At 38.1% G+C, this 25,521-nt stretch overlaps 1 protein-coding gene across 2 annotated transcripts in view; it reads left to right on the top strand.

Annotated features, from left to right (window-relative positions):
* The window catches only part of ZSWIM6 (zinc finger SWIM-type containing 6), a 107,471-nt gene that overhangs the window by 46,379 nt on the left and 35,571 nt on the right, over positions 1-25,521 (top strand). For both annotated transcript variants that reach the window (XM_083883642.1, XM_083883643.1), the window contains exons 2-4: positions 12,344-12,700; positions 21,476-21,624; positions 22,143-22,293. In XM_083883642.1, the coding sequence (XP_083739768.1) occupies positions 12,344-12,700; positions 21,476-21,624; positions 22,143-22,293 (657 nt within the window). The remainder of the gene's footprint in view (positions 1-12,343; positions 12,701-21,475; positions 21,625-22,142; positions 22,294-25,521) is intronic.

Raw genomic sequence — 25,521 nt, 5'->3', positions numbered from 1 at the left:
ATTGATATAGGTCACAGATTGAAAGATTCAGCCAGCATTTGCACAGCTCATGAGCTTTGTCTTGTGAGAGGTGAGAACTAGGAGTTTTCTTTCTGAGAAACAGAATTTTTTTGCCGAGTAAGCAGAGGCCAACAGGCTGGGTATTCCAGTTTCATTTCTGGTATTGCTGCATGTTTTCTAAGTATTTTAAAAATAGTCAGTCTAATGTTTAAATATTTAGTTAGGAAACTGACCCCATTTAACCTCAAAATACCCCCATTGCTTGTTAGGACCTAGCTAGGTCTGTGAATCTTTAGCTGTTAAGACTTGCTGGGAGAACTTAAGAATTGAGGAGATATCATGTAGGTCATGTGGCACACTCTCATCCAGAGATTCAGACCACAGACAGATTTCTAAGGAAGTTGCCGATAATACTTGTAGCTCATGATACCAGCCTCACTCCTTATCAGAGGGAGAAGCCTCCTGTTTGACTAAGTAAACAGGAAAAGGCAGATGTAGGCTGCTGCACAGTCTGTCATGGTATAGTGAATGGTTTATTTTAACCATTTCTCAACAAATAAAATAACCTAAACCATAGCTTGCTTTCTGGGAGCAATAGTGCTAGTTAAACAGTTGTTTTCTTTCCCTTTTGACCGAAGAGGGCATAGATGGATGTGCTTTGGGCATCATTATAATTTTAAAATCTGGACAATTCTGGAGGCAGTAGCCAGTTGTCTTCCTTCTAATTACTCTACTCGGAGAAAGCAGGGAACATCTGCAGAAAGGGATGAGGATGTTGTTTCAGGGGACAAGATGAGAGCATTCTTTCTAGATACTTGAAATTTCTTTTGAATGATTTCAAGTATGAAGAAAATAAATCTAGCTGCTTTTATGTAAGAGGCCTGACTTTTGAAGTATTTGAGTTTATTTTGCTACGACCGGGATACTAACGCTCTTAAGCCAAGTTTTCAGGTTGTGATTCTTTGTCACTGTAAGAGAAGCCAGATAGAATTTACTTATTCTATTTTTGTCTCACTTATTGTGACACAGAACTACTTCAAATAATGGTAAGTCTCTCAATCCAAGTATGTCAGACAAGACTGAAAACTAATTCATAAGTAAACTTGTCAATGTCTTGCTATTTAAATGCACTGTGACAATACAACCTTAGGTGACAGTGGTGTTGTGTAATAATCCAGTACCTCACTGAATTTAGTCTTTAGTCTAAGCTAGAAAACAATCTTTTATTTAGCAATAATATCAACAACTGATGTTAGAGGCTCGATTCCTGTTCAGCTTTTCTGGCACTGCGTTTACTTGCATCTGTTTTACAGTCCAAATATACATGATTTTCTTCAAGATTTTGAAGTGATTTTCCTTTTTCCTCCCCCTCCCAATTATAGGTAGGTTATAGGTAGGTTATGATAAAAGTTAAGAGCATAGACAGAGATCCTTTCATTGTTGGAAAAAGTGACCTTGTGGGCATGAGACTTGCCTCTAAAAGGACATTTAGTGCCCCTACAAGAGCAGTGTCTGGTTTGAGATAAGTAAAATCAGCACACAACAACGAGTCACAAAATTATTCAGCAGTGTTCTTAATCTTGTGGCTTGGGTTTCATGTTCTTCGGCAAGTACTGTCTTCACTACTTCAGTAGGCAGCCAAAGCTAACAAAATGAGGCATTAACCACACCTCCTCAACACCACCTGGCAGCTTATCACAAATGCAAACACTTGTAGTCTAGATAGGTTATCAGAAGCTGAGGCCCAGGAAAAAATTAACACCAGGAAAATGTAGGGATCTCATGGAAGCAGCTTGGCTTACTTGCCATCCTTTCTGTCACTTTGTTTTTATGTCTCCCTGAATTGCATTATAAAAATGAAATAAATTTTAGTGGTGGTGTAATTAGTTCATTTTTCTCCATCAAAAGGTAGTTCTAAGGTGTTCCACGGCTTGTCAGTGAAAGTTAGAAATGTTACATGTTACCAGACATGCTTTTTTGTTTGTTTCTTTGTCATTCAATCAGATAGTTTATGTACTATTAAAACCTGGTCTTTAGGCCGAAATACAATATGCAGAATTCCAATAACTTGCTTAATAAATGAAAAATTAAATTGTATTTTGCTGTATAAATTTGTCCTTCTTTCTTAGATTGTTTTCTTTACCATGGAAGCTCTGCTTTCTTGTTTGTTCAGTTTTTTGTTCTCTATCCCCCTTCTTTTCTAAACTTTTCACTACCACATTTTTGGTGTCTAGAAAGCTTTATGGTTTTGAGGGCGTGGAGCATGAATTAGGAAAAAAAAGTCTTATGTTGGATTTTATTGTTCAACTTCGTGCATGTTAATGAAGGCTTGAGTGGCATGCATGTTATATGCTGATGCGCTATAGAACCTTTGATTCACCATCAGAATACATGTAACTTTTTAAACTTCTGAGGGCCACAGGTTAGAGTTGAATACTACTAAAAAACTTCTTGGCTTTTGAAAAGTGGAATAGTACGCCTTGCTAATTCAAGGAGAAGCACTGTGTAGCTTTAGAGGAAGGGGTTGACTTCTCAGTTTTCTCGTAAAGAAAACTGCATACTAGTGTTACTTGTATTGTTTGAGGAGTAGTCATGTGCTCTCAATGTGCTCACATTTGCTTAGAATGTACGTAGGGTTTCCCCACCCGTACACTCCTACTCTTACTTGTTCCAAGTCCTTGTTGTGTACACAGCTCCCAGAAATCAGAAATGCTAAGGAGTTACGGCCTGGGAACATACTTTTGTTTTGTCTCCTTTGAGCCAGCACACGTTTCCATTTTATAAATATGAACAGATAAGTGAACAACTTACATTCAAAATTGTTGCTGCCTTTGAGAATCTATTTTTATTTTCTATCCATTCTTTGTCCGGTGTCTGGAGAAAGGTGGTGCATGTCAGTATAGAGGGAACTACTGTGAGAATACTACTATGCCAGCCAGTTTTGGCAATGGGGTGCACTTGCCATGGCTACTGTATATTGTTTTGATTTTATTGAAAAATAATTGAAATGCATTCAATGGACAGAAATGGATTGGGATCTAACTTAGCAACAGTATGGAAAAACTGTGAACCACAAGAACCTGATTTCATACAGGATGTCAGCTTGTGTGGGTTTAGGCTATGTGCCAGTGTTATCAAGGATGTTCTGGTTTGTAATACAAGTGACCTTTTTTGACCTTTTCCTTAAAACACTAATTGTTATTATAGTAGTATTTTTGGGATTCCAGTCCTCATTTGTGACTCTATTGCAGTTGACCCTTGAGAGCTAAAAAAACACACTTCCCTCAGCGTTGACTTCAGCTGTGGAAGAGTGACTCACTTGTGATATTGATGGATTTTTAGACTTCAGTTATAGAACTCTTTCAGCACTATGGTTTTCATGGCTTTTTCTCTCTTGTTTTGTCAGGAAATACTATGTTGTACTTCATTATTTTTGCTGGAATCCTTTGTAATGCTCTGCTGGCCTGAGGAAGTTGCTGAAAACCTTTCTCTTGTAAAATTTATAGTCTAAAATGAACTGAGCCCTTCCGAAAGTCCTTCCTACGTAGTGACTTTTGTTTTCAAACTTAAAAGCCTGTTTTTCTGTCTTGACCTCTGCGTTGATTATGGATAAAATAGAAGTTCAGTGAACAACCTGACTCCTGCAGTAATCATAAGGATTTGTTAAAAAAAAAAGGCAATAAAGCATTGTGAATGTTTGTCATTGTGATCATTTAGTAAACAATTGCAAGAATAGAATTGTGGCCATGAAGAAAGGGTTTCCCTTACATTCTGTGACTTTTAGTGCCATTTTTCATCTGGCATAAGTGCAGCATTGAGCTTGGTTTTTTTCTTTCCCTCCCCATTTTAAACAAAAGAAAATTATTTATTCCACAGTTAGTAATGGAAATGGGAGTGGTAGTTTCCTCTTTTAGGCAAAGTATAACATTTCCTGATGGAAGGTTAGTTTAGATTCAAAATTACGTTGGCTTGTGCTTTTGCATAGCCTACATTTGAACTGTTTGAGTGCAGCCTTAAATGACTCAATTGGTTGTTCCAACAACAGAAAACATTTAACTTAAGTACCTTTTACTGCAGAATGACTGTGCCTCAGACATCCTGGGCTGGGTTTTTCAAACTCAGTATGGCTGTGAAAATCCAGACACACTCTTTGCAGGAAGGAGTAGTTTTCTAATATTTCAAAAATTTCTTTCCAGATTTACATCAGTGATTGCTGTCATCTTCCTTTTTAGGATTTTATTTACTTCCAATTAAAAAATACAAATTTGATTAATTTGATTGATTTGATAAATTTGATTATTTCTTACCCACTCACCAAGCGGGTAAGAAAAAAAGCAGTTTCTCCTGATGATAAAGCAATGCGTCAAACAGGATGCAATTTTCTACAGTTTTTCCATCTTGATTTCCCATATCTTGTGTTGAGGTTTGTGCTGTTCTGTGGCCTATGATAGTCAAATTCAGTTTGTCCTTGAAGAGCCATGTAGACAACTGGTGCTAATGCTTTACCAACACGGATGAACCCTAACTTTGGACAATAAAGTGAAGCTGATACAGCCTCTGTAGCATAAGGGAAGGACACGTGGTAGCAGCAATAAAGAATGTGGATAGGGCAGAGATGGGGTTAAACTGGCAGGGAGAATTAAAAAAAAAAAAAAATGTTAGACTGGGTTTGTCCTCTTTCTCCCCCTTTTCAATAAGTAGGTCTGCTGAAGGTTTTCTTCAGTCTCAGGTAATTTCTGTTATTTTCTTCTGGAGACGGGCGATTTGTGGAAGATAAACCTTTACTGTTGACATACAATACCAAACATTTCTGCTCTTAGCAATAAAGCAGTAAATAGTAACTTTAAAAAACAATCACATTCTATCTATTCGACAGACAGGGCATCCTCTGAGTTGTTCAAAATAACTGATAGTCTCTGGATATTTACCTTTCTGAATGCAGGAGCAGTCTATTTCTTGTATGGCTTTAAGGATATTTTAATGGCAGGTTTAGTCTGCTTAGCTTTGTTGCTCTTACTCATTGGCAGTCACTTTCTCATATGTGATATTTTTCTTGGGCTCTAGCAAGTAATAATAGTTTCTCCTTGCAAATGTGATCAAAATCCGAAGTTGTAGTAAAAGCTGAAATGGTATCACCTTGGGAGACAGATACCTTGGGCTGTGGGAGGAATGGTGTTTGCAGGAAAGATGTCAGCTTCTCCCCATCACAGCAGGAGTGAATTCCTCCTGGAAAGCTAGTAACAAATATCTTTGTGCTGCTACTGTGGAGGCTGGTTGTAATCAGTCCTTGTTCTTAGGCATTCCCAGTGTATTCTCAAGGTGCAGCTCCCTGAAGGCAGTTGGCACATCCTCCCGTCTCAAGTGTTTCCCTTTGCAATAAACATAGGCCTGTGAGGTTTGCCAGCAGAGTGAGGCTTTGTTTATCAAAATTTAAATGTAGATTGCTAATCTCTCCTAACCTTTTGTTTCTAGCCTTCATTATGGATAAATGTAAACTAGAGTGCGATGTTGGCCTGCATTCATATTTTATTAAAATTTATCTATAAACATTTAAGTGTGCATTAGCAGGATGATCTGGACATCATGGTGCATTAAAAAACTCACACTTCTTCCTCGTGTCTTGAGTGTCAGTTACCCTTTTGTTCCTCTTGCCTTAATTTTAAATTTATTTCCAGTTTTTATTGAGAATCAGAGTAGTTTTGATGACTGTGATTTCATAATTTTGCTGTAGCAAGCTGCTGTATGGCAGATCCAGGCAGTTCCTCTCACCTCTGCTAGCCTTTTTTAGTCTCCCTCAAAAGTTTGAGGATTACAATATTTAATACATTGTAAGTCACAAAATGTTAATTTGCCCACATTCTACAAAGACTATGATTTCTTCACATTCTGTTTTTTGTAAATTGCTGTCACATGATCTCTATGGGTTATATTATTAGAAGAAATGTCACGTATATAAATGAATCTCCTATCTGCTGGTTTCTCACAGTAAACTAGTACTTAGCTTCCATCAGCTTTGGGGTTTCCAGGCTCACACTGAGATTTCTTGTTTTGTTTGCTGGTGCTTTCAGGATACGTGGTATTGAGATAGGATAGCTATTGAGAGAGCAGCTGGTAAACTTGTAGCATAGAGGAGCATAGCTTGTTTCAGGCTGATGCCCTTTGAAAACAAAACTAAAACAACAAACCAATGAAAAGGCTTGATTTGTGTACCTGAGAGAGGTGACCTGCAGCTGTGGATTGCTGGCCTTGTGACTTCAACATTGACAGTTTTAGTGATTCTTGGCCCTGTGTTTAGCCTTTAACAGAAGAGACTTGTCCGCTTCATCTCTGCTTCTGCTACTTGCCACAGCATTCTAGATCACAGTTCGAGCATCACTGTGCTGGAGGAAAGCTCTGTTACTGCTGTCTGGAAAGCACCATTCTAAATATATCTCTTTCTTATACCAAGATTTTGCTGCTTTCCCTTTGTCTACAAAGTCTAATGCTACAAACACTTAAAATGGGCTTGACTATATCTGTATTAAGTAATTTGAAATGGAGACAGCTTTCAGGTTTTGCAGAGACGTGACCTGAGACTGTGAGCAGTGCTGATGAGAATGTAATTTTATAGTTCATATGGTGTTCCTGTGGGGTGAGTTGCAAGTTGTTTAACCACAAGGATAGCAGTGAAACCCTGAGGAGCCCATCAGGCCGTGTTTGTTTGGTGCATGTTCTGTTCCAGACAGTATGAGCTACTGCAGCCTGCATCTGTCTTAACCCAGTCCAGATCTGATACAGCTGTTGGGCAGTGGAAGGCATTTTCCTGTGTTATTGCTGTTCACAAAGCCTTTCCTTCTTTATAGGGAAGAGTAATGTGGCTGGATTTATCCACAGTCATCCATGACTCTGGCTTGGGCTGCAGTGATATGTGGCTGCTTTTGAGCAGTAGAGATGTGTCATCAAACTTGGCTTGGAGGGGCAGTGGAGGCCCTTGTCTAACAGGCATAATTAGTTGACCAGTTGTCAGACTTGGAGGTTTGGGCTGGAAAACATGGAAGATTGGTGTTTTTAAATGCAGCTGTTGAACTCAGGGTTGGGACAAATAAATCTTCTTCAAGTCACTGCTGCTGCCTCTCTTGCAGTTCTTGCAGTGCATATTCTGGGGAGTGTGCCAAGGGAACCTTCAAGCTGTCAGTGTCCTGTGTGCGTGGACTTAATGCTACTCCCACTGTCTCGCTTGCAAAAGTATGGAATACCAAATCCTAGTTATTACCTTTATGAAAGGGAGCTGTGGAATCCAGGTGATTAGTTGAGACAGATCCTCTGTTAGTGTTTGGGTGCAGAGATAATGCTAATTTTATTATAGGTGGCAATGATGTCAAAACAGAAGTTTGTCTATACTCTATGCATTGATCAGAAACAGTAAACATCTTATGTACTGCTCTTAATATCTTTTCCAAGTACTTAATATCTTTGCATTGGCATGTTTAAGATACGATGGATGAATTTTTTTCTTTTTAAATCAGTGTTTTCTCTGTTTTATGGAGAAGTTGTTAAAATTAGCTTCAGGCTAAGGTGGCATGCAAAGTTTTGATTTCATAGTAATTTCAAAGTGTGTTGTTGATCTGTTCTTAGAGTGTTCCAAAGTTCAAACAGAGTTGAATGTAAGATGCTACTTTACCATCGCAAAGAAAAACCACTTCTAAAAAGACAAAATTTGAATGAGCATGGTTTAGACTTTTGCTTGTCTTGGGGAAAAAAAATGTAGCCACTGATGTAAGTATGAAAAATAGTTAATGGGCATGCTTGAAAACTACTTTCCAGAAGCATTTCTGTCTGTTGTTTTTAGGTAGGCAAGATGAAAAAGAGGTATTTACACTTTACACAGTGATTATATATTTGCCAAGTAATGTAGTAGTCTGAATAAATGCTAGCTGGTAGGTCTGCAAGTTATTTTAAAGGTTGTTAAAGACAGAGAGTACAATTCTGATAACCAATGTAAAGTTGTATGTGGGGGAGGTACCTGCGTAGGCCTTGCATGCTGAATTATCCAGGTCCCAGAAAAAGCTCTTCACTTTTTTCTCAGTAAGTAACTTAATCTGCTGGCCTCTTCTGTGAAAGTAAAACAGTTCTAGTGAGTTCCTGACCAGCAAGCAGTATGTATACATGGGAAAAGAGTCAGTGGATCAATGTTTAAGGAGAATATTAATTTCCAAATACATCTGATAGTATACTTCCTAATTTTAGGAGAATGTGTACATAGTGGATGAGGCATGGACATGACAGAAAGCTAAACAAGAGCACCAGTTTTTAAGCTTTGAGATACTGCTGTAATCCAGTTTGGACATTTTTATATTTTCTGTTAAAGATAAACAATACCCAGTGGTGATCTATGGATGTGTTTCAATCATGTTCCCTTAGTTGCAAGTGTAAACTTACAATATTCTTTTGGTGTTTATTGGTTTTGGTGGGGTTTTTTTTAGCTACTGGAGTTACTGAGTGAACATGCACACAGACATAGACCACACTACCCCCAGCAGTTTAAATGGCTACTTCCGAGAGTTCTTGTTCATTTTGGTCTGTATGTTTTCAAAATAATTTCCAAAGCCTCTTTGGGCTTGGACATATTGAGGATGATGGTTTTTAACACTGACATTAGAGATTAATTAAGCTCATGAGATGCCATTAATGATGCTTATTTGGTACAGTAACTGTGTTACTTATTCTATTAGGTAGTGAAACTTACTGTTTCAAAATTCACTTCTGACTTGAAACTAAAAGCCTATCTGCTGCTGCTTCTCCACATGACCCTGGTTTTTTTTTCCCTACTCCTTAGTGTGTTACAGTCTGAACTTGCTTTGTTTTACTCTGAAGTGGTAATTTGTTGTTGTTATGATAGGCATATATCCTTGTGCTGGCAAATACTACATTGTAATAGTGTGAATTTCCAATTTTCAGGTGGCTTTAAAGTCTCAGAATATTTTTAGTTAGTGGATTGAATGCTGTCTATCAGTTTTTGGCAAATGTTGCTTTGTAAAAATCACAGACTTCTAAATGCTTTATTCCTGATGCCACTTTGGCACAGTTCCCTTCCAAAAGTATGACAGCTGAGAACACTATTTTATTGGCTATTAAATAACATTTGAGGTGTGTTTGAAGTGAGTGTCCAACAGAAAACAAGTAATTTTGTAAAAGAGCTTTGTTTTATATATTGTCTTAGTGCTTCACTTGCTTTTCTAAACACATTTTTGCAGAATGCAAAGCCTCTGTGTGTTGGACATGTAGGTCAAGCGAGACTGGTCCTGATCACTTGGTAGTTTGAGAAGAGTAAAAATAAATATAAACATGTAAATAATTCACTCATTCTGTAGTGAACACATTTCTCTGCCTGCAACACTTTTGTTGTCTTTAGCTAATAATGAATGAGTTCTTTAAAAAGTGAAGTACTGTTGTTCTTGGAGTGTTTAGAATGGATAAGTATTTCTAGCAAGGGTTCCGTAACTTTGGGTAAAAGAGAAATTTTCCCTTTGAAGGGAAATACTTGTTTAGGGTGAGGACTTGCAGGATTTGACTTAAGAGACCTTTTCTTCTCCTTTGGATCTGTTAGTGAAATGCCGTTTTTTTCAAGTCCCCACACAGGTGATTGCTCTTGTCTTTTTCCAGGAGGGTGTAACATCTTTCTTCTTGACAGGCTGTAAGTTAACTGCTGGTGAACAGTTTTTAGCAAAGCACAGTGCATCAACTTCTTACCTGCTACAAACTTTCCATACTTTAGTAGGAGAATGTTAGATTATTAGATTAAAAAATAATTAAATCTACGTGTTCAGTACTCTGCGTTGTTGAGGGTCAGTGGTGAAGGTGTAATTTGATTTCTTGTGGGTAAAATTACAACAGCCTTAGCAGTGCTTCTGAGCTGAAATTTCCTGATTTTTTTTTTTCTGATATGGTTAAAACTTTTTAAAGGTCATACTTACTAACAACAATTTCTTTCTTTAAAAATGCAAACAGATAAAGAGGAGGAAAACATGTTTTATAATTGGGATGCATATCCTGGTGCAATAGTACAGAGCTACATCTTTAGCCTGCAAGAGCAGCAGGTGTTTTTGTTTAAACTCAGGCTAAGTTAAGAAGGGTATGTTAAGTAAGGTGACTATATTAGTGCTGCCATTGTTTAGACCAGTATCTGTTTTTCTAAACGTTTCTAAATTTTGGCGCTTGTAACATTAATTCTTAATAAAAAGCCCTCAGTGGAGAGGGAGCCATGACCTGTGTTTGTCTCTGAGCACTGCAGGGATTTAAGGGCAGGCCTGCTCTTAAAAGTGTTTCTGGAACCTCCATGTTTCCAGGAGGGTTTTAACTTTTTTGAATGCTTGAACAATGTACCGACAAATTAAAAGTGGTAATATTGGTAAAGTAGCTGGTTGGTCTGTTTTCTTACTACTTTGCATCAGTTTAATAGAAAAGCTTTCATTGGGTGTTTTTCTACTGTAATTAATAGGAGTTCCGGTATTTAAAAAGAGTAGGAAGGAGAAGGATCAGGCTCTGTGTCAAGTGTTATGATTTTCCTCAGCTCATGGATTATAGATACTTTTTTTTTTTTAATGTATGCTTCACAGGGAAGTGGAATTAAAATAATCTCACATGCAGTTTCTTTGGGACCACCAATCAAACTTCCACTTACTGGGAATAAGGCAGAAATAAATAGAGCTGGTTAAACTTGAACAAAGCCTTTCTTTTTGAGAGAAGGCACTTAAAGAAACATGCTGTGGCTACTTAAAAACCAAAAGGAAAGACAGAGGAGGGAACTCATGATGTGAGGAGCAGTTCCACTCCCTTTCTCTCAACAAGGGGTGAGTGGGAGCAAGAATACCGCTTGAATCTGTTCTCATTCATCCACTGCTTTTCCTCTCTGTGCACTTTACACTGACTGCCTCTTCAGCCTTGACTCCTGGGAGACATCCCATTGCAAAGTCAATGTTAGTGTGTGCATATGACCTTCTTCAGGGTGGAGTATGAGAGTACTGCACTCATGCTGACTGATAACCTGCTCTGAAACACACAGCCTCAACAAATGGAAAAAAATAAGGGATTTTCCTTTTGTTTCCTGTAAGATGAAGAGCTTTTTAAAAATTATTTGGGATACAGCTTTTTGGATTAGAACTATGTGTATCTTGTTTTCCCCTCTCCCCCACGTCTGATCTTCATGTGATAATACTTCCTGCAGTACAGTTTAATGGTATTTCAAGAGTATCAGATCTGGTTTTGACATTGGAGGAGTGTGGGTTTATATTGTTTCCATTGTGAGTATTTGTTGTATAACACTTGTATCTATCTCAGATTTTTATGTGTACTCTCCAAATCTAATGCTGGTACGGCATATGAAATTCAGTTTCATTTTCTTGTATCTGTATCTCAGATTCAGTGATTGACCTGAAATCAATATCATGCTTATGTAAAACTGAAAAGAAACTTCCTTATTCTGCTATTTAGTGGTAAAGCATTGAGAGCCAAACCTGGGGCCTTCATGTTGGACATACAAGTTTCAGGTTGAATCATCAGCATTTGAGGTTTTGTGCTGTGCTGTGCTGTGCTGACATGTAGTGTCAGGAAACATCTTGCTTAGAGTGTATGATGTCTTCTTATAGTACATACAGACCTAGGTCTTTTGCTTTATTATGCTGACTGAAAAATAGGACTGTAATGTAGGCTGAATATGCATCTGGAACAGTGCATGTGTGTCTCATTCAGTGTTACAAGTCTGACATACTGTGTGTTGGTAACTGCAGCAGTTTCCATGTCCAGAATGCTGCACAAACAGCTGTTCTGCTGGATCACTTGGGTGATGCTGAGCTTTAGTCTGACTTCAGCGGTGGGAGAGGTGAAAGCAAAGAGGATACATGGCTTGTCAGTGAGTCAGTTGAGACTAGGACCTGAGCTCATGCCACTAGAGTGCACTACTTCCTTCTTACTTATTGAGAGAATGCTTAAATTTGCTGGTAGGTGCTGCAGGCTCCCTGGTGGGGGGTTTGGAAAATTGCTGCCTATTTAAACTGAGTAGTTTCATGTTGGTCTTGATGGAATGCTGCTCTGCTTCTGCAGCTGTCATTTACCAAGTAAATAGTTCTCTTGCTGTCAAACTTCTATGAATGTTGTGATGGAATGGCAGAGGGCTTGTAAACTAAACTTTTTACTCCCCTTTTGACTTTATTGGAGATGAAAGAGGTAATGTATGAAATAAAGGATTAATCATATTTGTAATTAAAGCAAATTCTTTGAGATGTATAATTTTTCATTAACAAAACTTTCTTGATTATGAGATATAATATTTTACATATATCATTAAGTTCTTTTTTTCCCTGCACAGGTTTCCACTTGAGTGGCACAGTAACAGAGCCTGCAATGCAATCGGAGCCAGAAACTGTTTGCAATGTAGCTATCAGCTTTGATCGTTGCAAGATTACCTCAGTGACCTGTAGCTGTGGAAACAAGGACATATTTTACTGTGCCCACGTTGTGGCACTCTCTTTATACCGGATCCGCAAGCCAGATCAGGTCAAACTGCATCTTCCCATTTCAGAGACACTCTTTCAAATGAACAGAGACCAGCTACAAAAATTTGTGCAGTATTTGATCACAGTACACCACACAGAAGTTTTGCCAACTGCTCAAAAATTAGCAGATGAAATTCTTTCTCAGAATTCAGAAATCAATCAAGTCCATGGTGAGTTTGATACTTGTCCTTCCTTTTGCTTCATTTCCTCATAGGTTTTGAGCTTTTTTGTACATTTAGGAGTGTGACCTGCCTAGTTGTCTTCCATGCTGAATTATTCTGTGATTCAATGATGTTTACTAAAGAGGATTCTGCTATTGAACCTTCATTTTAAGATATTTAGAAAATGGTACTCTTTGAAATAGAGAAAAGAACTCAAAAGCAATGAGCTTGATGTCTTCAGCAGTTCAGTTAATAGGTGACCTGCTCTGCTTCATGCTTGTGTTTTCCAGCTGGTAAAAACTGAGTAGTGGTGTTCTTTGTATAACCATATTGCTTAAAGGAACTCTTTTGTCAACTTACCAGTGGTGGCTGTTATTTTGTTCTTTGTACTAATTTTCTGGCACTTTGATTGTGGAATTTTGTTTTAATGGCAAAGCATAAAGTAGGTGTTACTGTTTTTGCATTCATTAAATATAGTTCTATTAAGCTTTGGGGTTTGGTTTATATATGATGTCAGAAGAAACATAACAACTGTATTTTGATTTTTTTTCCTGTTGATGCTGCAGCACTTAGAGCATAGCAAAGGTCTTGGTCTTTGGTTCTCTCTCGGCTGCAGGATTTTAATGGCTTTTTTTGCTCTGAACAACTTGTGTTTGTTAAAGGGTGCTGGGTTTGACTTGAGGCTTCTGACATGGTTTTCTTACAGACCCTGCTGAACTGAGAGCAGGTGGTTGTGGGTTTGAGGTGACCCAGTTTTTCAGAGTCCTGTGTTCCTGTAAGCTCACCTTACAGAAATGTCCTCTCAGGTGGCCACAGGTATAAGGGCAGCATACAGGGGAAGAATAAGTTACCTAATATCTAAAATGGTCTTACTTTCTTTTTTTTCCGTTGACAGGAACAGGTCTTGTGTTAAATATCTGAGGCATGACTATTAGTCAAAGACCTTGCAATACAAATAGAACCAAGATGCTTAATATTAAGATAAAGAAAACCGTGTGTCTGATAGCTACAGTGTAGGCAGAAAAAACCCAAGTCTTTTTAATAACAGAATTCATCTGCAGATTAAAGTTCCTCCTTGTGCTTCTGTGACCCTCACAGGCCCAGACAGACGATGCTGCAAGAAAGTGAATTTCAGGAGCAGTGGTCTCCTTTGGCATTGGAGGCTATGGGGATGTGGCCATAAAAGGCCAGTGTCTGTAGTTGTTGGATGTGATGGTGACAGTGGAAAGGAAGTGAGACTAAAGGAGAGGCAGGACATTAAGCAATGGAGGAACATGCTCAGATGTGAGCTGAAAGCATGTATCATATGCGTGATGTTAACAACCTGAACATTAGTGAACTAATGGATAAGGGAGAATTAGGGTAAGAGAGAGGTACAGAATATTTAGTTAAGGGTGATTAGAAAAGGAGAAGAAAAGGGAGTGGGACACAAAGGACAGGTGTTATAAATGTCTGTATTAGCTATACTATGGCTAATAGAAGAGAAATGACAAGCTGTTTACAAACTTGATAAAAGTGAAGCTGTAAATTAATCGTAGCCATGTTAGTCTATTTTCTTACTGTCAGAATATCTCATTGCTCATTATTATATTGAGTAGTTTCAGAGAAAGATTTGAGGGTTTTATCATTGAAAAGAGAAAAAAGTTTTTTATTTCCTATTCTAAGTTGATGATCAGTTCTGACATTTCACAATGAATTTGAGTAGGTTAGTTTAAAATTATCCACAAAACTGAAATGTTTCTTACATATGTTGCTGTCCTCCTAGTAAATGAGATTTCAGCATGTCTTTATTGACTGTCAGTATTTTCTACTGAAATGCCAAAAGCCATAGCAGAAAATGCAGGCAGCATAAGAAAATGAACTGCTATTACTGAAGGAGGCTGGTCATAAAAGACACATGAAACCATGGTCTGAATTTCTTTTCATGTTCACAATACTAAAAATTGCATAATTCTCTTAAGGAAAAAGTGATTTCTTCTGATAATAAGTGTTTTTCTGGGATTCATATTGTAATTTTGTTCTTTTGATCTTTTATAAAATCTGTTAGAGTAAAAATAATAAAGTTAACAAAAAAAACCCTATGAAAAATGACCAAAAAAAATGTTTTTCATTCTAGTATCATGGGGTGATGATCACCATTTAGTCTATCCTATCTCCAGTGCTCCAGATGTTGAGTTTGTAGTGCAAAACTATCCTGTAGACCTGTCTTGTTTTGAACAGTTTTTCCCACCCTTTATTTTTGAGAAGATATTGTGTTTTGATTTTCTCATGTGACACTGCTGCAGCTGTTCATTTTCCTGGTGATCTCAAAACTGGAGTTTTGTGGTGTGTAATCTGTACTGAAAACAACTGGATGTATTAATACTGATACCCTCCCTGGTGTTTGTACTACTGCTGGCTTCACATTGGATTTTGATTTGGGTGTGCTCTGACTGGATATAGCTGGATAGAGCTTTGGGTCCTGCTTAGTTGAGGGTTTTTTTTCCTCTCTGTTAATTTTTGTACCATTGTGGCAGAGAAAGTGTAGTCTAGGAAGAGAGCAGTCAGGATGACAACAGATTGTCAACTGAGTTTGTCATTTTAGAGCTGCCTTTTCACAGGTGTGAAGCCTTCACTTCAGTAAATTGGTTGGAAGGCCAAACTGTGTTCATGGGAATTTGAGTAGAAATAGCAAAGTACCTGCAGGATAGGTGGAGGGAAAGAGGGAAGGTCTGTTTTCATATTAATCTTATATTACTACTGGTTTTTTATTATGTGCATAGTTAAAAAGACTCTGTTGTTTTTGTATAAGGGTAGCCTGACAAACCTTAATTTTTACTGTTTAAGCTGTACTGTTTCTTTTCCTGAGTCTTTACTGCTGCTTTTGCAATCTCTGCTCTTGGAGGAACTGTATGGATTTGTCTAGACTTTCTGCCATTCTCTGATTCTCCAGCTCACAATAAAAGTCACTTGCTAGTACAGACCCATCTACAGATTAACTCAAAGAGGGAAGACCTGGGAGGAAGCAGCTGAAGTACATTCATCTTCTGAGTTGAATGGACAAGGCACCTTGTTTCTCTACTTTTTTCTGCATTTGTCGAGGCAAGTGTGGGTGCATCCTCAGCAAGCATTAATTTGTAATGTATATTAGCAGTGCTGGAGGAGGCATTCAAGAAGAAAACATCTCAAAAAAAAAAAAAAAAAACCATTCAAAGAAAACTTCAGAGTATCTAATATTGTTCCTATAACTGTTAAGTTCAAAGGGGCAATCTGGAGCTACAGGTTAATGTGTTTAGATGCACTTAATATACTTAACTGGAATGATGGGGGTTTTAGTGGAAAATTGTGGGGTAGGGTAGGGCTGTACACCTGAATGCAATGTATTGCTGGTCTGCTAGTAAAAAGAATGTATAATATTAAAGACGATAAATTATTTTTAAAGTTATGGAATCTTCCACGTGGCCCTACCTGAAGTGCAAAATTGATTGAGTCTGTTGCAAAAGAGGAATAGAGGAAATAGCAGGTGAATTTTCTTTCAAGAAGAATGAAAGTGAAGTGCTTCAGTGCTTAGTATGAGAATTGTTTGGTGAGCGAGATCTCAGAAAGAAGTAAAAGCAAGAGCAGCAAAAACTAGAAAAATTTAAGAAACCCAAATAAAAGCAAATAAGTAGTAGAATGTAAGAAAAAAAAAAAACAACAAAAAAAACACCCCAAAGTAACGTGAAAAGATAATTAATAAAACTAATATTTTTAGGAAAGGTTCTTTCAGATACAGTAAAGATAAATATAAAACGTGTTACATAGAAAATTATGAGATTTTGTTAAATGACATGGAAGATAATTAAAATAAAGAATGCTTGTCTATACTGATAAAGTTCTATCTGCCATCCAGAAATAAGATTTGAAACTTATTGCTGTATGGTGATTTGGATTTTTGTGAGATGTGGATTTTAGCAGGAGAGGTTAGATATTGTTAGTAGACAATACAGCATGTTTGGCCATATGTACAGAGGGAATGCAGAATTTTTTGAAGTTAAAAAACTTGTTGGGATTTTAAAAACTTTCCTCAGCAGCTTAGCATAGCCAGTCCTGTCTTCACAGGACTATTTTGTGTTGTTATCACTGACAGCTTTATAGCATTTGTTGTTTCCTTTGGTGCTGTGAGCTGCTGAACAGGTGTTAAATCGTTCACCCAAAAGTCCTGAAGTTACATGACTTATGTATTAACTTGGAATCATTTGGGGAATCAAAGGCATAATAATATTTTTGAACCATTATTTTAATGATCTTTGGTTTTATGTATTATTGTTTAGGATAATTGGAGCATACTTACGTTATAAAATCAATCATTATTCTGTTGTGAATCAGCATATAGCAGCATTGGTTTCTAGCTGGGTTTCTTTCATTCTGTCTTCACATAGTACTCATTAAGTCATGCTTTTTATTTGTAATAATTTTTTCCATATCTTCTCTGTAAATGCTGCCATGGGGTAACATTTAATAAAATGTAACTGATCTACGTTTCATTTATATACTTAAATTAATGACATTTTTATTAAAATGTTCAAGAAGATATCAGTGCGCATGGCTATGGGTGAATAATTTGGTATGGTTTTGTTTGATGTCAACTCTTTGATATTTCAGAAACAAGGATCAAGGAAGCAGTTTGCCTTGTTTTATCCAAATCTCACTGTTGATCTGCACCTGAGTAGTTGGAAATATAAGAACTTCCTGTTCTATTTGTAGTCAAGAATAGTAGTAGTCAAGAAATTCCTGTTCTATTTTGTGAGGTTAAGTTCTCCATGTACAGCACCAGTTCTTGAACGTGGTTGCTCATTTTGAAAGCAATTGCTTTTAAATTGCTATGTAAATAAAAAAAGTGTTTATTTTTTAAATGTTTCTCCTTCTTAGAACCTGGGACTTGATTATATTTAATGTGCAACCTGCTATGACCCTAAATATAAAAGGTTGCTACCCTATTTTCAAATAGTATTAGTTATTCAGTCTCACAAACAGTTGTGCACAATATTCCTGCTTTAACTGCTGGCATTGCAATTTAGTAATTATAGTAAAAGAGCATGAGTAAATATATGTGGCTGTGTCTGTATACTAGTTATAGATACTTCATTTATTGTATTTAACTGTATGTACATGATGTAAAGTGGATTTCAAAGACCGATCATGGCAGAAGTTTAACAAGCCAGAGGCTGGAGAGAATGAGATTAATATGTTAGTTTAGTGTCTATAAACTGACTCAGTTTAATTACAGGTTTTAATATTATATAATTATACAGTACTTTACACTTTCATAGTTTAAATGTGAACTCACTTATCCTCCTGACATCTCTCTGAAGCATGTAACACCTTCCCAGGTTACGAGCGGGAAACAGGATTTAGCCTTGGTACCAAACTGCCCTACAGAGTTTAAATTCAGGGCTGCCCATGTTCCTCTTTCCTCTCTGCAGCCGAACTGTCCTTCTGCCAGAGCCTTGCCCCAGGGCCTGTTTGGGGCCATGCCACACCCTGAGCCAGGCTGCTGCCTTTGGGTTGAGCCTTTGGCTCTGCCTGCTCAGCCTTGAGTCTGAGCCTTCCTACGGCTTCTCATAGCCCCTAAGGCAGCTTCTTCCTCTTGCTCATTCAGATAGTTCCTTATCTATTTCACCCAGTCCTGTGTTTTCAGAAGTGCTAGTGTAGAAATCTCATCCATGATGTGTTTGAGTGGGAGAGGAGAAAGGCTAGATCAGTCACCTGACTGTAGATGGACCTAGTGAACTTCAAAAGTGCCTAGGTGAGAGACGTGGAAGATGGTCATGTCTTGACCCCAAAACAAAAATGATGGGCAGCAGATGCTGAGGCTTTTCCAGCAGCATCAGGAGAATGCCTGGCTGTTGCCTTGGTGGGAGGGTGGCTGGATTTTACCATCTCAGTGGTCTCCATGCCACAGCTATTGCTCAAGACTGCCAACAGGATTGAAAGATGAGTGAATTACAACTGTAGCTGGTGCTGGTTATATGTACACTGAAATTTCTGTAGAATTCAGAATTTTGAGGATGACTAAATGTTGCCTATTTAAGATCTGGTAAGAAAAAAAATATTTCTGAGTCATTGTATCTGTGTAGTGTGCTGAAGGGCACTGTAGAGCTCAGACCCTTGGCTCAGTTTGCAAGTGACACTGATGCGAGTACAGTGATACTGTTTTCCTGGTTAAGATATATTTTGGATCGTACTGGCAGGAGTAGCCTTGGTGAAGGCAATGCTGCTGGCCCTGGGTAGCAGGCACACTTATTTTTGTATAGGAAACATGTTGTTAAAGAATCTGTGGTAGCTGTATTGCTTTTCTAACCTTATAACACAAAATGACAGATGTGCTTTTGATAAAGTGTGCAGTTGCAGAAGGACTTTTTGTTCATCCCCTAAATAGGGAAACTTAGCTGGGGAATACTGGGCTATTTTTAATTCAGTTTGAAAGTAACCATACCAAGATTATTTAAAGATAAATCTCTGTTGAAGTAAGGAACAAATATAAGTGTATTTTGTATACTGTTGCTTCTGTATAGTTCCTGTTTGCCCTCTTTGTGTTTTAGAGCAATGAAATATTTAAACTATTTGCAAGGTGATACTGCAAATATGGGTCTGTGCAACAGCTGCACTGCTTATTCTTGTGTGGCTTGATTTTCCTTTTTATCTTGTTCTTTGCAACCAAAGATTTATCAGTGTGTGTTTCGTGTAGCTGGCAAAATTCAAAGCCCTTTAAAATTAATACATTAAAGATTGAAGCATTTACAGAAGAGCAAGTTTTTCATTCCTCAGTTTTTATGCTGTTTTGAGCTTGATTCCTTTTCTTCTGAGACGCTTTTGTGCTCCTGTGGAAGGCGAGGGAGTTTATTCACACCTGCAAAGGCACAATTTCTTACTAATTAAACATGTATGTGTGTATATATGCAGCAGTGCAGTGTTCCCAGCTTTAGGCTCTGAAATTGGAGGCAGTTTAGGAAGTTGCTGAGCTGGAACATCTTTTTGTTTACTGTCTCAGCAATTTGTAGATAAGACATCCCTCTGACCCTCTAAATTTTCTATTTTCATTGATAAAGAGTTCAGCATTTCCTGTGACCACTTAAAAGCTTCACCTTCATGGCAGAGCTGCAATTGTGAAACAAAGGCTTGAATCAATAGAATCAATGGGCTTTTTCCTGTACATCGTAAAGTTGTAGCTATTTTGTTTTCCTTCCCTAGTGATGCCTTGAGAAGCTATCTAGAGCAGAGGCCAGACAGAGTTAAAGGAATAAAGTAGGTGTTTGTTAAATAGGCCTTCAAAAGATACTCCTTGGGCAGTACAAGAGCCTGGCAGAGGCTACACCCAAAATGGGTGACTGGTCACGGGTTTTCACACTTTTATAAGTTTTGGCCCATTTTTGTGGTTAATTGTCCAATTACAGCTTCAGGTTATGAAGTCCCATCCTCCCAGATTGCTCTCCTCAGTTTGCCATCGTTTATACTTTCTGGGCCTGAAGCTGCAACGGTGTCCTTGGTTCCCAGGGTGGAAAAGGATTGTTTTGTCTAAGTACCCTGTGAAGAGAACTTGCTAACACTTTATATGAAGTTCAGAGTTATATACCAGTATAGTACAGAATCTGGAAAACATGAAAGCTAAAACTTAAGGCATTGCTGGCAGTATTTTCTTTTTTTCTGCAAAGGTAACATGGACACAGATTTCAGAGAGAGATTGTGTGAAGTGATTCAATTTCTATAACATCTTTGCAAAACATAATAGAGATAGAGGTTATGCAGTTGTGATAAGTCCAAAATAAAAATGTTAAGTCAGCTTGAGTATCAGCCATGCTTAAAATAACTTATATCTGGTATGATGGTGCCCTACCTTGAGCTGAGTCCAGTACTGCAGGTAAGTACTTTCCAGCGTTTTCGGTTTAAAGACCTTGTAAAAAATGTGCAGTGGAGGTGCAGCATTCTTCAGAAAAATAGTTTACTAGATGGTGCAAGAACTTGTTTTAGTTAATTTTGTCATTCTTAAAGAGAGGGAAAGTCACTGGTCTTATCTACAAAAGCTGCTGTTACAGCAGTCTGTGACCTAAGTGCTGCCAGATATGAATCTAGTAATTTCAGTTGGCATTGGGCTAATTCAAGTGGAGTTGCTCTAAATTAACTCTGTGCAGATGACATTGCCTGTGTAAAGATACTTCCTTTGAAAGCAGCATGGTGTTAAGTATCTGTAGCTCTTACTTATGATGGAAATGCCTTTAGTGCTTTAAGACTTTGGATTTGTTTGGGGATTTTTTTTACTCTTTGTTTAGCTTTGCAGAGCCATCACAGCTCAGAGACACCAAGGTGATGATTCTCCTCATGTTCATCAATAGCAGCGCTCACTAACAGTCACTTAAACCTGAGCAAGATTGCTGAAGGTACAGGAATTACCCAAGTGTTTTGGGGAGAGTGGTTTTTAACATCACAGTGGTGGAAATATAATTCAAAGTCTTAATTTTCCTTGTAAAATCGTTCTAGTGTAGCAGCTGAGATGGGAAGAAAAACCCTCACCTTGATTTTAATGTTATGTTAGAGAAAAGAAATTTACTTAAATGCCTTTTCATAGGTAGAATTTTTAAGTGCTTGCAACTACTGAGGAGAAATTTAAGTCTGTTTTAAAGACTGTTTAGATTAAAATCAAGGCATCTAAAAAACAGGAGAAGACACAAATCAAAAAACTTCTGTAAGAGTCCTCTCCCCTGGACTCAAGAACCTCTCTTCTTCATATAGAATATAATCATTTATTTCTTTTCTTGCTGTTTGCAGGTGCTCCTGACCCAACAGCAGGTGCTAGCATAGATGATGAAAATTGCTGGCATTTGGATGAAGAACAAGTCCAAGAACAGGTTAAACTCTTCCTTTCCCAGGGTGGATATCACGGATCAGGGAAGCAGCTCAATTTGCTTTTTGCAAAGGTGTGTTGAGTACTCTGAACATTTTTTCCCCTCCCCTGTTCTCCAAGCCAGTCTGTACTTTTTTACATCTTGCTCAAAGTTCTAGAATCTGCTGTTCTAAAATAACACAAAGCCTTGGGAATACAATGGCGACTTGATAATGAGTTGTACAGCAGTGGACTACAGTCTGATGTGTCTTGATCAGTGTAAGGATATGAAGTAACATTTCAAGCATCCAAAGCTTTGCTGTTCTCTTCCTCCTTCCCACCCCCAAAACGTTGGAAAACCTTACAGCAGTTTGTATAATACACCTGTGGATTGCTTGTGGAAAAATTCTCTGAAGAACTGCAATTGGATACTGAACCCAAAATCTTGTTAAATATTGGGAAGGCAGACTTTTCTTCTACTTAAAAATTTCCCGTCGCATATAAATTGCATTTCTAGCTTAACAGAAGGGGAATATTTAACACTGCAGCATATTGTATGTACTGCGATTTCCTTGCTTTTTTCAACTTTCTATTAAAAGACTCGTTTCCTAGGTGCGAGAGATGCTCAAAATGAGAGATTCAAATGGAGCTCGCATGTTGACGTTGATAACAGAACAGTTCATGGCTGACCCTCGCCTGTCGCTTTGGAGACAACAAGGAACTACAATGACTGACAAGTATAGGCAGCTCTGGGATGAACTGGGTAAATTCACAGGCTCATTTAGGTGTTCTTATGTATAATAAATAAACAATTGTGTATTTGGAGTTGAGAAGCTTCTGTTGTGGTTCTAGGCTAAGCAGATGAGAGTTTTTTGCAGTTTTCTTTATTCAGTTAAGTTCGGGTGAGATTAAATTTCTGATCTGCAGCATGAGACAGTTGTAGTTGAAGGAGAGGGAACATGGTGTAAAAGAAGTAAAATTCCAACACTTTTTAAGTACTAGATCATCTAGAAAGAATAAAGCAAACAGTGGAAATGTAGGTACACAGCTGAGGTGAAATATATAAGCCTCTAGTGCTAAGGTGGAAAGGTTGAGGAAGAGACCGATTCACAATTACAGAAATCAATTACTAAGCGAGAAAGGAGATGAAATACAGAGGACTAACAATTAACATTGCTTTACAGGAAAGGTTACCTGATACATGACTTTGTTGTTCAATTAAGAGAATAACACAGGCTGAAATGGGAAAGGAATATTTGAACTGATGAGGTCTGAGGACACTTTAGCCTGTAAAGTGTTCAGGAACTCATTAATACAGTTTTGAACTACTACGTCAGAACTCTCCAAAACCTATAAGAATTTCTATCTAAACTATAAGAATTTCATCATTGAATCATAAAATGGTTTGGGTTGGAAAGGACCTTATAGATCATCTAGTTCCAACTCCCTCTACCATGGGTGGGTACAATTTTCACTAGACCAGTTTGCTCAGAGCTTCATCCAACCTGACTTGAAACACTTCAAAGGATGGAGGCATCCACAGCTGCTCTGGGCAGATGGTTCCAGTGCCTCACCATCCTCACAGTAAAGAATTTTTTTCCTAATTTTTTTCCTAATCTAACCCTTCCAGCTTTCAGTGTAAATCCATTCCCCTTTGTCTGATCACTACACACCTTGTAAAAGGTCCCTCTTCAGCCTTCTTGTAGGACTCCTTTAGGTACTGGAAGGTACTGTAAGGTCACCTCAGAGCCTTCTCTTCTTCAGGCTGAGTAAACTCAAACTCTCTCACCCTTTCCTTATATGTCTGGTGCTCCATCCCTCTGGTCATGTGTGTGGCTCTTCTCTGGACCTCCTCCAATGGGTCAATGTCCTTCCTGTGCTGGGCCCCCAGAGCTGGTGCAGCCCTACAGGTGGGTCTCAGCAGAGCAGAGGGGCAGAATCCCCTCCCTGGCCCTGCTGCCCACACTGCTCTGGGTGCAACCCAGGACACGTTTGACTGTCAGTGCCCATGGCTGGGTCATGTCCAGCCTCTTATGCACTGGTACCACCAAGTACTTCCCAGCCTGGCTGCTCTAAATCCCTCCCAGCCTCAGCCTGTATTGATACCCAGTGTCGTCTGAAGGGAAAACCAATACAATTTGAATGTGAAAGTCAACAGTATTTAAAGATGGGGAGATAGAAAGAAAGATAAAAAGTAACCACAAACATTGCTTTCCTAGATATAAAGTACGTAACAAACTACTAGCTAGTAGATAGGTAAGTGTATGGAAGATTAAAGGGAACCTGAATTATTTTAAATACAGTGGTAAATCTAATTTATTCCTTTGAAAGCAGGAATGAGTGTATGAGTGAAGGGATTAATATGTCTGTCTTAGCATTCTAAACCTTACTACAGGCGTCCTGGAGGGTTTTCTAGAGCAAGCTGAAGACATACATGGCCTAAATGGAATTGCCTTTGATTGTGATTCATGGAACTTGGAGTGTTCTCATTCTGGAAAGACATTGCAAGTCTAGACTTAGAGAAGTCTGTTTTGATGTGTTCTGGTCAATATGGCTGTGTCTGACGTATGTGGCAGTAAACACATTAACATTTAGTAACAAACAAGCAAAAGCTTACAATGTCCTATGAGACATGTAAGTAATGCAAAGAAGCGAGCAAATATCATAATACTCTTAATGTAATTTAAAGGTCCAAAATCAAGCTAAAGGAAATAAAATCCAAATAAGAGTAACATGCTTAATTTAGAAAAGAAATGTCAAATGCAAAACTTAACTTTTGCACTCTTCGAGGTCAAAAATTACCATCATTGAATCACATACTAACTGGTGGGATAAGATTGTATATAACCTGTATAGTAAAAATTATGTTCACTCTAATTGAAGCACTAGGCTAATAAACTGCTAACCATCTAGTTGAGATGACAGACTTCTGTGATTAAAATCCTTAATACCATAGCAGGCAAAGTTCTTTTGGAGTCTAGAAACAGCTGCAAGTTTAACAACTGTTTTTATGATCCCTTGTCTTGTTTTTGCCAACAAGGTACAACAGTTTTTGCCTAGCAAGGTACATGCCTAGGTGGACATACATGGAACAAGATTGTATCCCACCATACTGAAAACTGGATGGTCTCATGCTTTGTTGCTTATGTGGGTTGAGTTGGTAGGTGGTGGGAGAGGCAGAAATGTGTTCTCCGTCTGTTACCTGTAGCAGTCTTGCCACGTGCTGTCAATAAACAAAAAAGTTTTCTTAAAGTTTTTGTAGCGGCTCCTCTTGTTTCATCAGTCTTGCATTAACATCATTTTCTTGATAGCACCTGTCTGAAGGTAGAGGAGGTGGAACCTATCTGTCTGCAGTATCAAATAACAAATACTTTTGGATTATTTGATTTTAGTTTACCTCTATTTAATCAGAATTCTAGATGTCACTCCCAAAAATCACGCTTACCACTACCTGAGCTGCTGTGTTTGCAGTCTGAGGCAGACCACATTGTTTCAGTCCTGAACTGCTCTGACACCTCTTAAGAATATGAAAATACATTGATCTTCTATCATGGTTTCAGTTGCAAATACATTTCAGTCACACCAGGTGGGCAGTAGGCAGAGGGTAGAACTTAACTCGGTTCTTCCATCTCCAGATAGGGTTTATGTTTCTAAACTGTCTTATTTCTTTTACCCACTGATAGGATTCCTTGGTTCCTTTGGCTGGTGCATAGCAAGTTCCCCGCAAAATGCTGTTAATTGCATGACTCTCTCCAGATTAACTTCTACCTCATGTGAAGGCTTCAACCTTCTGCAGTGTTTTTGCTAGGATCTTACTTTGCCTGAGTTTCCCTGTTTTATTATTAAACATCTCTTTTTCCATGTGAAACCTGCATCTGAAAAACAAAAAGAAAAGTGAACATAGAAAAAGTTCAAGTAGATTTTAAGGGAGACGAGTGTTACAATAGCAGACTGCGGAGGTAAAAGCAGGGTGGCCCCAGCAACATGTGAT

The sequence above is a fragment of the Zosterops lateralis genome (genome assembly GCF_965231275.1).
Source record: "Zosterops lateralis genome assembly, chromosome: Z".
NCBI lineage: Eukaryota > Metazoa > Chordata > Aves > Passeriformes > Zosteropidae > Zosterops > Zosterops lateralis.
Note: the sequence above shows the minus strand (reverse complement) of the source record. Positions and strands in the feature narration are given on the sequence as shown.